The sequence below is a fragment of the Bombyx mori genome, chromosome 27 (genome assembly GCF_030269925.1).
Source record: "Bombyx mori chromosome 27, ASM3026992v2".
In the NCBI taxonomy this organism is placed as follows: domain Eukaryota; kingdom Metazoa; phylum Arthropoda; class Insecta; order Lepidoptera; family Bombycidae; genus Bombyx; species Bombyx mori.
The window spans coordinates 1969605-1984471 of record NC_085133.1 but is presented as its reverse complement, the minus strand read 5'-3'; the positions used below and the strand labels follow the sequence as shown (position 1 = coordinate 1984471).

General features: G+C 37.6%; 1 protein-coding gene across 3 annotated transcripts in view; it reads left to right on the top strand.

Moving 5' to 3' along the window:
* LOC101740996 (protein MON2 homolog) overlaps window positions 1-10313 on the top strand; it is a 52551-nt gene extending 42238 nt beyond the window's left edge. For 2 of the 3 annotated variants that reach the window (XM_038021034.2, XM_038021033.2), the window contains 7 exons: window positions 580-678; window positions 1256-1359; window positions 2009-2154; window positions 3366-3473; window positions 5014-5113; window positions 5795-5907; window positions 7233-10313. In XM_038021034.2, the coding sequence (XP_037876962.2) occupies window positions 580-678; window positions 1256-1359; window positions 2009-2154; window positions 3366-3473; window positions 5014-5113; window positions 5795-5907; window positions 7233-7342 (780 nt within the window). In that variant the 3' untranslated portion in view covers window positions 7343-10313. Of the gene's footprint in view, window positions 1-579; window positions 679-1255; window positions 1360-1788; window positions 1985-2008; window positions 2155-3365; window positions 3474-5013; window positions 5114-5794; window positions 5908-7232 lie in introns of those variants that run through there. The other variant, XM_062676437.1, reaches the window with a different exon arrangement.
* Window positions 10314-14867: the final 4554 nt, after the last annotated feature.

Genomic DNA, 14867 nt, shown 5'->3' with positions numbered 1-14867 from the left:
ACTATATCTCAAGGTGTGTGGCGCATTTACGTTGTAGATGTCTATGGGCTCCAGTAACCACTTAACACCAGGTGGGCTGTGAGCTCGTCCTCACAACTAAGCAATAAAAAAAAAAAAAAAAAAAAAAACGTTATTATTGTAGCGAGATATGTGCGACCAACGAACCCGCGCGGATAGGTACCGCCGTCCTGCCGATATCTGTCGCGAAGCAGTCGTACCTTTCGGTTTGAAGGTTGAAACACTTCTTGCACTATACAACGTAGACTTCCACGTCCGTTTCGTATTCACTCCCAATATAGCACCGGGCCTGCAGTCGTTGAGTTTAACAGATAGTGTGTACATACATTTAGTTTACATAGATGGATGGACGAGCTCACAGCCCTTCTGGTGTGAAATGGTTACCGGAGCCCATAGACATCTACAACGTAAATGCCTTGAGATATGAGTCCTAAGATCTCAGCCAACGGCTGCCCCAAAACCGTAACGCATTACTGCTTCACGGCAGAAATAGGCAGGGTGGTGGTACCTACCCGTGTGAGCTCACAAGAGGTCCTACCACCAGTAAATCTCTCCGAGCAGGCTCTGCACTCGGCGGTCAAGAAGTGCGGGCAGGAGAAACGTCGCAGACCCTCGGAACAAGTGGACGAGGCGTCGCAAATAGCGGCCCTATTACTACAGGTAATGTACTGCGAATAAACCAGGTAGTAAAATACGAACTATGACACTAAATTAAACTAGAGGTACCCCAGTAGTGGAAATTTGACTATAATTAATTGAAATTATAAGTTTGAACATTATTATGGTTCTATTGTCAAAGACTATTTATACTTCTATAATCACAGATTTCGCCAAGAACAAGCTATAGACCAACAATATTAATATATTCTCAATTTGACCACAGACTTTAACAATAAACTAAAGAGTAGGTATACGTGGGTGGGTGTCAAATACATGGTAGTGTGTAATATATTTTTATTGATGTAATGTATTTTTTATGCATAATTTTAAAAAGATATTAGCATTCTGCACTTCTTCTCTATATTTATACTTCTATACCAATATTATAAAGAGAAAAGATTTGTTTGTTTGTATTGAATAGGCTCCGAAACTACTGAACCGATTTGAAAAAGCGGGCCGCTAGTTTTCTATAAGTGTGGGAAATTTTATATTCCTCCGTCCGCGCAATTTTCGTAAAAAGGGATACAAAGTTTTTGCTTCACGTATTAATATATAGATATTTGTGCGCCACGACAAGGTATTGGAAACCGGTCTACCACTAGCGAGAGAAAAGCCAGACGACTACAAAGAGTTCTGGGAGACGCTTCCCGGAGTGCTCGAGACGTTCCTGTTTGAGCCACCGTGAGTATTACACACACATCGCCTTAATCGTAAACACGTCATTTCGGATCCTCCCGATTCCTTGACGATGCTTTTAGGTACCTCAAGCACCGGTCATCGTCTTTGTCGAACCTGTCGCTTGCGACGAAGGGCTCGACGAGTAAATTAACCCTCAGACACAGCCCACTGAGTTTCTCGCCGGATCTTCTCAGTGGGTCGCGTTTCCGATCCGGTGATAAATTCTGTGAAGCACGGCTCTTGCTAGGGTTCGTGTTAGCAACTGCGTCAGGTTTGAGCCCCGTGAGCTCACCTACTAGTTGAGGTTACGCTGAAATAGTCTCTCGAGGCTATCAGCCTGGGGCCTTAACATCATCATCATTCTTTCCTATTACCCTCTGCTGGGGTGTAGGGTTCGAATCAAATTTTTCCAATTACATCGCTCTTGAGCAGTCTGTTCTAGTTCCTCCCACGTCATGCCCAAGATCCTTAGCTCCTACTCCACCGAGCGACGCCAAGTTGTTCTGGGGTGGCCTCTCTTCCTCTTGCCAGACACTTTCCAGCCTAGGTAGGAGAAAAAAAACAATTTAAAGTTTCACTTCAATAAAATAAAATAAAACCAGCTGCACAAGTAATGATGATGTTCAAGTCGAATTATTTAATTACATTCGAGTACGGGGATGGGCGCGGGTGCGGGCGCGCTCGTGGCGTGCGTGCGCGGCGCGGCGCTGGCGGGGCGCGTGCCGGGCGCGGCGCTGGGCCGCCTGCTGGCGCTGGTGCGGGCCGCCGCGCTGCACCACGCGCCGCCGGACCGCACGCGTACGTATACACCCGGACACACACCATATGCACTCCGACCGCACAATATACACACAAATACTACCTAACAATGAAAACCGGTCACTGTTGGAGTTTGAATGTGTAATGGCAGGCGACACTTGTCACCTGTCACAGTTTTCGAATATCGAAATGTTTATTTAAATGTTATAGCAGATAATTGTTTTCCGTTATGGCAACTTACTTCTGATCTAGACACGGGGGTTATATAAACATAAAAATATTGTAAACATGTAATAGTGTAGTATTTTACAAACACTACACTGTTACATGTATGTATTAACCATGAAGAAAGCCCCTCACCTCCAGAGCCCGTCCTCTCAAATAAAACCGTCTAAGACTGTCGATTCGTTAAAAGAACTAACGCACCACGTCGTATGCTGATGGTACTATACCAAAACCTCCCCCTGCAGTGCCAATCATAACTGTACCGAATTCTATAAAGATAGGGACTGTGGTAGGAACGCATATTACTTCTTTAATTGTGATAATAATAAATACTTTTTAAGATGCATCTCATGATCCACCATCCAGACTCTGTTAATCGGCCGTAAGCTTGTAACCGATGCTAAGGTAACATACTGTATTGACATTCAACAAGTCATTTACTTATTACGTCAGTTTTCCTCTTGGAATACACCACATCAAATCATTAGGGTAATAGTTTAATTGATTTAAATTGTCAGTATTGGCCGTAATTTTCAGTAGCCCATGAGCTACACTGATAACACACCATCAGATGGTTCGTACTCTCATCTGCCTACAGTGGCAATAAAAAAATCATGATAAGCTCTCAAACTTTATAGGGGTTACGGAACCTTCTGTGACACAATTGGGAATCGCAGAAGTTTCCCGAATATCTGTGTTATTCGGTATGGCTTATTTCACCAGATCGAAGTGCATAACCCCGTTATTTAAAGCAGAGTTAAGGTGGCACCTTTGGGAAGCTGTCAGCAAAAATACGTACATAGATTCTAATATAGAATGACTTCTCTTCATTGGTGTTGGTAAAAATGAGAGCGCACTCTGTATACCTAATAGAAGTGAAACTTCTCTACTGACATAAAGCGTGAGTCTTCTATCTTCTGAGTGAGCTCAAAGAAGTTTCACTGCTCCAACCCACACAAACATAATATATACTGTGTCCTATTGTTAAACGAATTTAATTTTAGAACAAGTTTTATGTGCGACAGAGACCGACCAAGAACTGAAAGAGAGGGAAGAATTCGCCCGGACGTGCTTCGAGACGCTACTGCAGTTCTCTATGGTGGAGAACGTCGACTCCATTTCCGGGGATGACAGTGAGTACTCTTATGCTTTAATTTTATACAATTTCAATGCAATTTTATAGTCGTCGTGGCCTAAAGGATAAGACGTCCGGTGCATTCGTATCTAGCGATGCACCGGTGTTCCAATCCCTCAGACGGGTACCAATTTTTTTAAATGAAATACGTACTTAACAAATGCTCACGATTGACTTCCACGATGAAGGAATAATAAAAATCAATCGTGTAATAAATGTCAAACCCGCAAAATTATAATTTGCGTAATTACTGGTGGTAGGACCTTATGTGAGTCCGCGCGGGTAGCTACCACCGCCCTGCCTATTTCTGCCGCAAGGCAGTAATACCTTTCAGTTTGAAGGGTGGGGCGGCCGTTGTACTGTAAAAACTGAGATCTTACTAATGCCTAATCGTGCCTAATCGCACGTCAAAGGCAAACAAATAAACCATGCCCGAATCAACGCTTTTTTATGATTAGGATTAAGAGAAAATATTGATTGATGTTTCTGTCTCAAACATTGACCTCATATCTCAAGGTGTACGGGTCTATGTTAAGCATGTCCTACGGACAACTTAATACCACTTCAATAAAACCAATGTGAATGATGTTATTACACTAATAACAATATCTATATATCGACGAGTGAAACGCTATTTGGTTCAAGCGACATTTCGCTAATACGCGACATTTATCTTTGTAATCAAAGGTGCGTTTTAATAGGCATGATGACTAATTTTCAAAATCTATTCTATGATATTCAGAAGTATCTATTATATCAAAAATATATCATATTTCGGTAGAAAATAAAGGTTTTCGTGCAATAAAATGATATTTAAATTCAAAGTTTTTATTTCGCGCTAAAACGCTGTTCAGTGTCATGGCGTCGGTCATTACGACACGGCTCAGTAAAGTTCAGTACGTCAATAGTAAACATTAGATGCTTGTTTAATAAATTAAGTTATTTTGTGAGATACTTGACTACTGTCATCATGCCTAATAGGCATCAACAGTTCGATGTTTTTAATTGAACTTCAATTAAGTTTACTCCATTGAAATAGTTGAACAAGTTTTTGTGTTATGTTATGTTTTCCAAATTTTAAACATTAAATAGCTCTCCTGTAATGTTGAAAAAATGTCACTTAAACCATGCCTTTTACTATTCTACCATAATTGCTGACATCTCAAGTCTCACAAAACATATAAATCAAAATCTTTATTTTTCGCAATAATGAAATAACACTTTTTTAAACATATTATGCAACACGCTTCGTCAGAAAGTCAGTCTCTCAAAATGTATATGTATATTCATTATATGTTTCACATTTTCTCTTTTGTTTATTGACATTAGAAAAAATAATCCAATTTTGTTCTTTATAAAGCTATAATAAAAAGTATTAAAGCTAAGTATATAAAGCTTTATACAGTTTATTAATAGGAAAACAATTATAAATAAGCGCGTGTGTGTGTGTGTGTGTGTGCGTGCGTGCGTTTGTGAGTGCGTGCGTGCGTGCGTGTATGGCGTGCGGCTGTTTATTAATTACATGATTTTATTTTCAGATGATTCTGACCCGCTAGCCATAATGACGTTGCTGGACAGGTTCCAAGAGATCATAATGAAGTATGCAGAGGATGAGCACGACACAGAGCCTCTGCCAAGGTTCGATTCTTCTATTTACATCATTAACTGACGATAAGAGAATGAGCACTTTTTGGTGAACGGTGAAGAAATATCGAGATGGTGATAATTCGATACCTCAAGTCTCAATGTTGATACCTAGTTTCCCATAAAGACAAACTTGTAGAAGTATAGATTATATCATATACTTAGATGATTCTTATTCACCGGATGGATGTCTTAATGATGGAAGATCACTCTTAGCAATTTTAGTGGTTTATTTATTTATTGCTAAGGTGGGTGGACGGCCCTTGTGTTAAATGGTTACCGGAGCCCATAGACATCTACAACATAAATGCCGCCACCCACCTTGAGATGTGAGTTCTAAGGTCTCAGTATAGTTACAACGGCTGCCCCACCCTTCAAACCGAAACGCATTACTGCTTCACGGCAGAAATAGGCAGGGTGGTGGTACCTACCCGCGCGGACTCACAAGAGGACCTACCACCAGTGATTACGCAAATTATAGTTTTGCGGTACACAATGTTATTCCTTCACCGTGGAAGTCAATCGTGAACATTGGGAAGTACATATTTCATTAGATAAATTGGTACCCGCCTGCGGGATTCGAACACCGGTGCATCGCTAGATACGAATGCAACGGACGTTTTATCTTTTAGGCCACGACTTGACTAAATTAATTTGTTTAATTTTCACGAGCAGACATCAACTATCGGAGATATCGTTTGTACTGAAAGCCATAGCGACGCTGGCGGAGTCCATGAAGAAAGCGCCCCCCGGGAAAGTGGACGCGGCGGCCTGGCGGAAGTTAATAGGTAATTGTACTGTAACTTCACTAATGAGATTACTTACAGGGAGCCCCTGGCGAAAGTGTAGTTAGAGCGCGGAGGCTCCAATCTCGGTCCGTGCTGGAGTCGTGGTCTCGCCGTTTGGTGGACCCGTCAGCCGGCCTCCGTACGGTCCGGTCCGCCCGTTTCTCGCTGACTGGGTGGGCCGCGACCTTCCGGCTTACGCAGATGCTTACCGGCCACGGTTGCTTCGGCCGGTACTTGCATAAAATAGCCGGAAGGGAACCGACGGCGCAGTGCCACCATAGCGCAGACCGCGACGAGGATGACACATCGGAACACACACTGGCGTGTTGCTCTGGACTCTACCATGTATTTGATACACACTACACATACACACTGTCAAACTTTTCTTATTGCTTATAATCTGTGGTCAAATTGAGAATAGATTAAATATTGTTTGTCTTTATTTATATTTGCCTATAGTGTAGTCTTGGCGAAATCTGTGACCTATAGAAGTATGTCTATGACAATAGAACCATAATAGTATCACAAACTTATAATTCCAATTAATTATAGTCGAATTTCGACTACCAGGGGACTACTGGTTTTAACAAATACCTAAAGGCTACAGAGGTATGTTTGTGAGAGCGGTGTAATAGATGGTATTGTCGACTGGGTCCCTGAAAACATCCCAAGAGGGCTCCTATTAGGTTATATGTCGACGCTTGAAAGGCAAACGTGACTAAGCGACAATGCGTGAACTTTACAGTAGACAGTACAGAGTACAGTAATTTAAAGTTGAAATACCTGACAAAAATTCTATTTTAACGAATCTAGCTGTAGGATTGAAATGATTTTAATAGATCTAGAATTTTTGAAGTTATACTTCTTTAGGCGCGTTATTAAAAATTGATGAGAGTAAAATTTTACGATGCGCGCGCACCGTGACACAAAATTAACAGAATGAAGTTGCCCACTAAATCGCTCATTACAATACGACCGACGTAACTTAGCGAGTCTGAATATAGCCGCAGGTGAACTTTCCGAACCGTACCGAGAATTACCGAATTTATACGATGTCATGAAAAGGGATGTCCAATATGCGTGTTTGAGGATGTTGTTTAATCGATTTTTTTTTCAAATTGATTAAAATTTAAATAAAAAAAAGGAATAAATTTAATAAAAATAAAGTATAACTTCTAACGTGTACATAAGTACACGCACTCTTTTTTTTGCGCATCAAATATTGTTATTGCCTATCATTTATGTACAAAGCAGTTATTGTCGCTTAGTCACGTTTGCCTTTCAAGCGTCGATATAATCTTACTCTATGGTGTGACGTTGTGCAGACGCGTATGGTGGGTTGGCGCGGCTGGCGGCGAGCGGGCGGGCGCGGGGCGCGGGGGGCGCGCTACGGGCCGCGCTGTTGCACTACGCCGCACTATTGGCGCCGCCCTAGGCCCGCACACAACGAGCCGAGCCGCCCTCATTCCAAAAATGGCCGAACTATATAACGTATGACGTCACTTCGGGCCACAACTAAAGGCTTCGTCTAACAGAACGCGTACTTAGCGCCGCGTTTTAACGGCGCGCTCTTTACACGTCACACAAATCGACTAGATGAACCCAACGCTACTTGACGCGACGTAACATCCGCCAAATCATAGTGCCTTTCGATAGCAGTCTGAAAATTTAAAAGTATTAAGATGTCGAGTGATTCAGATGTGGCATGGGTATTTTCTAACTAATTCTATTAATTATTCGGGCATTATCCAGTATTTTAATACAAATTCACTCGGAGGCTAAAATAAAATTCAACACATCTCGGCGCGCGTTAAGTATGCGCTCTGTTTGACGAAGCCTTAAGATCTTGCACTAACACACGAAGACTAAAACGTTTAGTGAATTAAAATATAAGTAATTAATGTTAAACGATGAATAGTGGTTTAAATGATTGCTTTAAATTATTCATAGTTCCCTGTAAGTACTTTCCCTTTGCCTATCTAGATAGGTTAAAAAGTAAACAACGCCATCTTGCGCCAGTGAGGCGTAATTTTTACTATCCCATAGAAGACTTTGTTTACTGAAGATTTAAATTTTTGAAATGCATGATCCCCTATGATCCTTATTTAGCAGAACAATTTTGAATGAGAATTTTTATTTAAGTGTAGTAGCATGTATTTGCTTTATTAGTTTTGAATTTACAAATATTACTAATGATATCCAATTAATAATTTGATTCAGTATTTACGAAGCACTGTTTTAATTGACATTTACAGCATTGCGAGTCGTTTTGAAATAAACACACACACAAATCTACCTTCTAAAAAATATAATATTTATATATTAACTTAAAAAAATACACAAATACAGCACTTGAACATTCAATCGAACCTGTACAAAATGTAAATTTGTTCATTAATAAAATTAAACAAAAAAATCGTAATAAATGTCTTTAAAGTTGTGTCATTTTCTTTGTAATTTAATTTAGAATTATACCAATACTGTTATTAGATATTCGATGCGGAATGATATGAATTTAAAAAAAAATATTGTCAAGTAATTTGACATAAGTAAGTACTGAAAGGAATGTCGGGTGGTACTGGTGGTAGACCTCTTGTGAGTCCGCGCGGGTAGGTACCACCAGCTTCCCTATTTCTACCGTGAAGCAGCAATGCGTTTCGGTTTGAAGGGCGGGGCAGCCATTCTAACTATACTGTTATAATTATACTAATTTATTCTTACCTTAGAACTTTATATCTCAAGGTGGGTGGCGGCATTTGCCTTGTAGATGTCTATGGGCTCCAGTAACCACTTAACACCAGGTGGGTTGTAAGCTCGTCCACCCATCTGGTTTTTATCAGCAATAAAAAAGTCTGGTGTCAGTACGGAGAACCCTTTACGTAGTAAAATTAAACAAAAATCTCATTGAAATATCTATAACGTAATATTATTGCATCTTGCACTGCGCGCAATAGAATTGAAAACATGGTGCACGGGTCAACGACCCTATTGCGAAGACTCTTTCGCTTGCCGCCCCACTAGATGTGCGTCTTGAATAATTAAAACGAAAAATATTCACTCAAAGACGAAGTTATCAAACCGTATAGTAGGCTATTTTTTTTTATATTGTGTTATATGAAAAACAATATGGAGCGAAAAATTATATAAAGTTGATTTGATACTGCAATCAATTGGAATTAATATTAATGAAACGAGATGAGATGGGATGAAATATAATCTCAGTAAAATGGTAGTAAAATACGTACTAAATAGTAAACGGTAAAATACTGAGAATTATTCAGTGGACTTTTTTGATAAACCCGATAAGTTACATCTAGCGGCTTTGTTTCATTTTCCCACATTTGTGCACTTTCTCAGATATTAAACAGTTAATAAACCACCGTTATTACACATTTTAAACCTGAAGAAATACTAAATAGACAAAATAAAACAAAACACAAAAACTTCACTCCTCGCGTTCCCGCCAAAAAGTCCCCAAAAAAAGACAAGTATCACATCTCACAGATTAAATATCTTTGAGGCAGAGGCTACACTTTTTACATGCCAGTGATTATGTTGATGCTTTGAAAATCACAGTAAATAAATATATATTTTAATATGTTTTATTTATTTATTATATGTTATAAATATGTTTTCAGATATTTTTTAGTAACCACTAATTACTTTTTATTCAATGCCTATTGCGCCTCAGCGATATACGAACTCAAGACAATTACAATCATTTCTATTGTTAGGTTACTGTACTGTAAAACTGTGACTTAGATCTCAGGTCTTAAGGTACGTTGCGGAATTTACGTTGTTGATGTCCATGGGCTCCGATGACCGCTTAACACCAAGTGGTCGGTGAGCTCGTCCACTACCTAAGCAATAAAAATTGTAGGTATTAAGGTAGAAGCCATACCCCGTTCCCTTTGCACCCTGTATACAGCCTGTTATTCCTTACCACTCAATTATGTACAAGTTACCAACACTATTGAAATAAATAAACATTTTACGAATTCGTCTTTATAGGCCTATTTAGATTCACAGTCGATTGAATTTAATTTAAGAAATCATTTTTTTTATTTTTTATTTCAAAGTCGATAGCGGTAGCCATATTGTTCATAAACATTAGCTTTAAGGTAAATTTCATGATGTGATTATATTTGTTTTATAGAAAAATGAAATAATAAAATGTTCTTTATTGTTTTCATTACTTTCCTCTTCATATTAAATGTTTTATTTTTATTTATTTTGGGAAAATATCACAACGTGAAACTTAATGAAACACAATGTAAATAAAACTTCCATTTTCACTGTTTGTATTCAGATTTTTTTATTTAAATAAATGTTAAATAGTTGTCATTTTTGTGTTGATGTAATCTGATTACATCTGTATTTGCGTGTGAATAAATATATTAACTGACCGTGTGAGTATGTTTTATTTTAGAATCTCCAATACCCTTTTTCAAGGTGGGAACCTGACACCCTATTCTTGTGTCTGTTGTATGCATCTACGGTTCAAATGTAAGTGGTTAAAGCCTTTGGTACCGATAATGCTCGCTCTGTATGTGATCTACCGTTCTTCATATTTAAAACAAATTCTTCAATCCAATCTCATGTCTATTATTATCACTAGCTGGTTCCCGCGGCTTCGCTTCACCTAAAAAAATCTATCATAGTTTTGAAGTATGTTTATTTTAATTCTGTTGATCTTTTGTTATACACAGATTCAAATAAAGCGGATCTGTGATTCAAAATTTAAAAACGTCCAACCATATTAGTCGGTGTTCCAATGCTGCGACATTATCACTACATAGTATAAAACAAAGTCGCTTTCTCCGTCCCTATGTATGCTTAAATCTTTAAAACGGATTTTGATGCGGTTTTTTTTAATAGATAGAGTGATTGAAAAGGAAGGTTTGTATGTATAATAACATCCATTAAATAGTGGAGAAATTAATAATAAATTACAGTTTCCGAAGCGAAGCGAGGGCGGGTCGCTAGTTTCATATGAATTCCAATTATTTTTCAAAAGATAAAAAATCACTGCCACCTGCGGGAGAGTCCGCCACTAACGTAACGATGTTCGTCGGGTGGTCATGTCGTATATTTTGATATTGTATCTGCAAAGTTTCATAACAATTCGGCTAATGGTTCTCGAGTTTTTGGGTGAATATACAAATAAAAATACATTCTTTTTTATACATAACACAATAATACATTATTTCCGATATTTCGAATACCTACAGTTTTCGTGTTCACGGACCACTAAGCGTCGACATTTGAATGTTATGGTATTTACCGCCTAATTTCATATATAGATATTCTATCGGAAATAAGAAATGCGATTTGAAATAATTGACATACAGCCCACATTAAGCCTTCTCACGGTAAGGCTTGGCTTTTTAAACTTATAGTAGGTGGAAATAACGTAGGAGCCAAGGTCGGTACAGTGTTGGTCATGCTCTAAATCATAGTTTCGTCTATTTAATATTAAATTGGAATTGATCTGAAATTACTGCTTGTTGAAATCTCTTTTAGTATACCTACTTGAAAGAGGAAATCAAATTGCAGTTTTGACATGTTTATAACAGTTAGAAGGAAAATAAACGAAGCCAAAAACAGCTCCTGAGATAATATAATGAATATACATTTTCATAGTGGCGCTATCGAGATATTTAACCTGTAGGTATCGGAGACTTTTCGCAGGTGATCCGTATGCTCGCGTCTTCAAGAATCTATACAGATTAATAATATTTGCTGTAAATCTTGTGTTTTTGTTGAAATAACAAATTTTTTGGCCTACTTAATATGTTCTATTTTATTTTAAACGTTACTGTGTAGCAACAATAACAGTAGGTGATAAGTAGCAATTATGTTAGGGATGCTCCTAAAAATCTTTCATACCTACTACATGCTAAATTTTTTTATTTAATTTATTATGAGTTTATTTTATTATGAGAGAGAATAAACTTTATTGCGCACCAAAGCACAATTTACATTTAAAAACATTCAACATGCAGAAAATAAATATGATGTGATAGAACAATACTACATTCTCTACATTCTTGAAGAGCGACTATCGTTTAACCAATTAATCACCCACAAATTATCTTATTCAGTAGTACAGTCGATGCTCGGAAACAAATGAGCGTGACCCGTGGATAGTACTGACGTTATAGACCCTCTGGACATCAGTGACCGCTTATCTCAAAAAAAAACAATACTACCAAAACAAAAACTATAACAAAGACAAACAACCGCTTTAAGATAGATTTTTCCTTGTTACGCTTTGAAATGATGAAGGCAAATAAACTAATAAAACAAGCCAGATTGTACTGCTGGGGGAAACTGCAGTTATATTTAACTGTATCGGTTCAAAGACCCCCAGACTCACACGTTTGTCTCGAAATAGATAGCGGAACGCTTTCTACTCTCTCGTGAACTAAATCGATTTTGATCATATATCTTCCTTCGGTTTTGAAAATGTATTCAGAAAACGAGAGAAAATTTTTCAATAATATTAATTTATTTGAAGTACCTTATTATTATGTTACTCTTTTGTGGGGTTTTTGGAAGTAGCGATAAAAGGAAGATCTTCCACTGAGCGGGTGAAGTTGCTCGGTAGACTAACGGTCAAAATGCCGTTGTCCGAAGATTGTTAACTTGAGAATCTCGTTAGTAAGATTCAGCCATCTGTCAAATATCTTGTGTTGTGTGATTGATAGCTACCCGCCACAGGTTGTGGCATCAGAATGATAAATAGAATAAAATAAATGGATACCGAGTAAAAAATATACAAAAAATATTGTACACAATAAATAATATTCCTTTTTTTATTGCTTAGGTGGGTGGACGAGCTCACAGCCCACCCGGTGTTAAGTGATACTGGAGCCCATAGACATCTATAACGTAAATGCGCCACCCACCTTGAGATATAGGTTCTAAGGTCTCAAGTACAGTTAGTTACATATAATTTCTAGCAACTTAATTTGCTTCTTCGAAAAGGTAAATACTAAACACTCTCGGAGCTACTATTCTTACTTAGAGTGCCAATTAAACAGCACGTTCACGCATTTTTTTTTATTTCGTCTGTAGGTACTGTTCTTTTCACATCTGTAACCTTGCAAGTCTCTTCATAATGTGATCTCTCTACTCCACTTTTGTTACAACGCGTCGAGGGAGCAGTCAATTTCCGGTTGATTTATTATTTGAAGACCGATATCAGCTTGGGTTATTTCTCGTATGTATAAGCTTCTAACTCTGTTACTTTTTCTGACTCAGAATGTTTCGTATGTTCACATTGCTATTTTCGCTTAATATAATTCTGTGTGGCTCTGTCACGTAATCATAAGTTAAACAAAATTTGCATGCTCAGAAGTATATATGAGAAATCCTATTAATTATATAGAACATATTAAATGAGAAAAATTAAAGCTACCAATTTGTTACGGTCATCCGAAATGAGGAAAAACAATAAACAAAATATTTTTGTCCGTTTACTTCGAAAACTGAAAGGATCAACAAGGCCTTATATAGAATTAACATGATAACAGTTGGCCATGACCAAGTAAAGCGAATGATCTCATCTCACTCCCACTACAAGTTACAAGTGGACAATCTTGGACTTATTACGTAGGTATATTTGTTACTGTCGTCAACAAGTTAAGTCATTGATTATACCCTGTCAGGTAGGAACGTAGTGAACCTTGAATTCATATTCAGAATTCATGCTGAACGGGCTATAAGGAATATGATTCTTTTACATGTAATATTATGTTGACATGTTTTGACATTACAGTAACATTTTGACAGTAATCAGTAAAGTATTTTTTATTGAAATTTAAGATGCCATGTTAATAACTTTTTCAAATTTTATTTTGGCTATTTAGTATTAGTTAGCAGCCCACGACCTGCTCAGCTCTTTCTCGGCCTACAACGACTGCTATGTATAAATCGAAAAGAAACTCGTGGCATTCTAGACACACCGGTGGATAGTTCAATTTATTACAAGAATTCATACATATGTGACAGTATTTCTACAGTTACTGAATTTTATTCTATTAAAAAAATGAACACTACCAAATCTTTATTTTTGTTGTATTTTGTTACATTTTCATTTAAGTTTTACTTATTGAATATATGTACATAATTTATAAAATCTATCTCGGTAATATTAGCAGTTTTTCTCGATTATGCTCAGAAAATGTTTCATATTCATTTACTGTATATGAATGGTCGTTATTTAAAGTAATGTTTATACATTACTTTGTGCATCACTTTACAAAAATAAAAAAAATACTCTAAGAGCTACATATCGTTATTCCTTACTGGCTTTGATATCTTAATAATAATTTAGACACTTATTTTGATTCTATTCAACTTCTAGTGTAAGTTCTGGTCAGTTTTTATCAATGTAACTCTATGTAGCACTTACCAGATAAAAAATTTGCCGAGCGCTGCTTTAAATAGTCAACTTGTAACTATACTGAGACCTTACAACTTATATCTCAAGGTGGGTGGCGCATGTACATTGTAGATGTCTATGGGATGAGGTAACTAGGTACTTAAGACCAGGAGGGCGGTGAGCTCGTCCACCCATCTAAGCAATAAAAAAAAATACAGCGTACCTATTTAAATATTCGTGAACCAGCGACAATGATTTCTCTAGCGATAGGTCTGAAACATTTGAAATAATGTTTCATGCTACATCGTGCCCCAAATACAGGCAAGAAACAGTAATTATTGAGCGAATGCATGACGTTAGGTAGGTAACCTACCTACCTACTTTCCAAGCAGTCATTTTGCTAATATGGATGTTTCTGAAGCAACGAATTCAAGATTTGAAGAGTGCCTACCTACCTACTACTATCACAGACTACATTACGGTATTTGATCATTAATATACTACTGCTAATGGGTTCAATTAAAGAATCAGCTTTGAGCGCAGTTTGTAATCATTCAATTATCTAAATGCG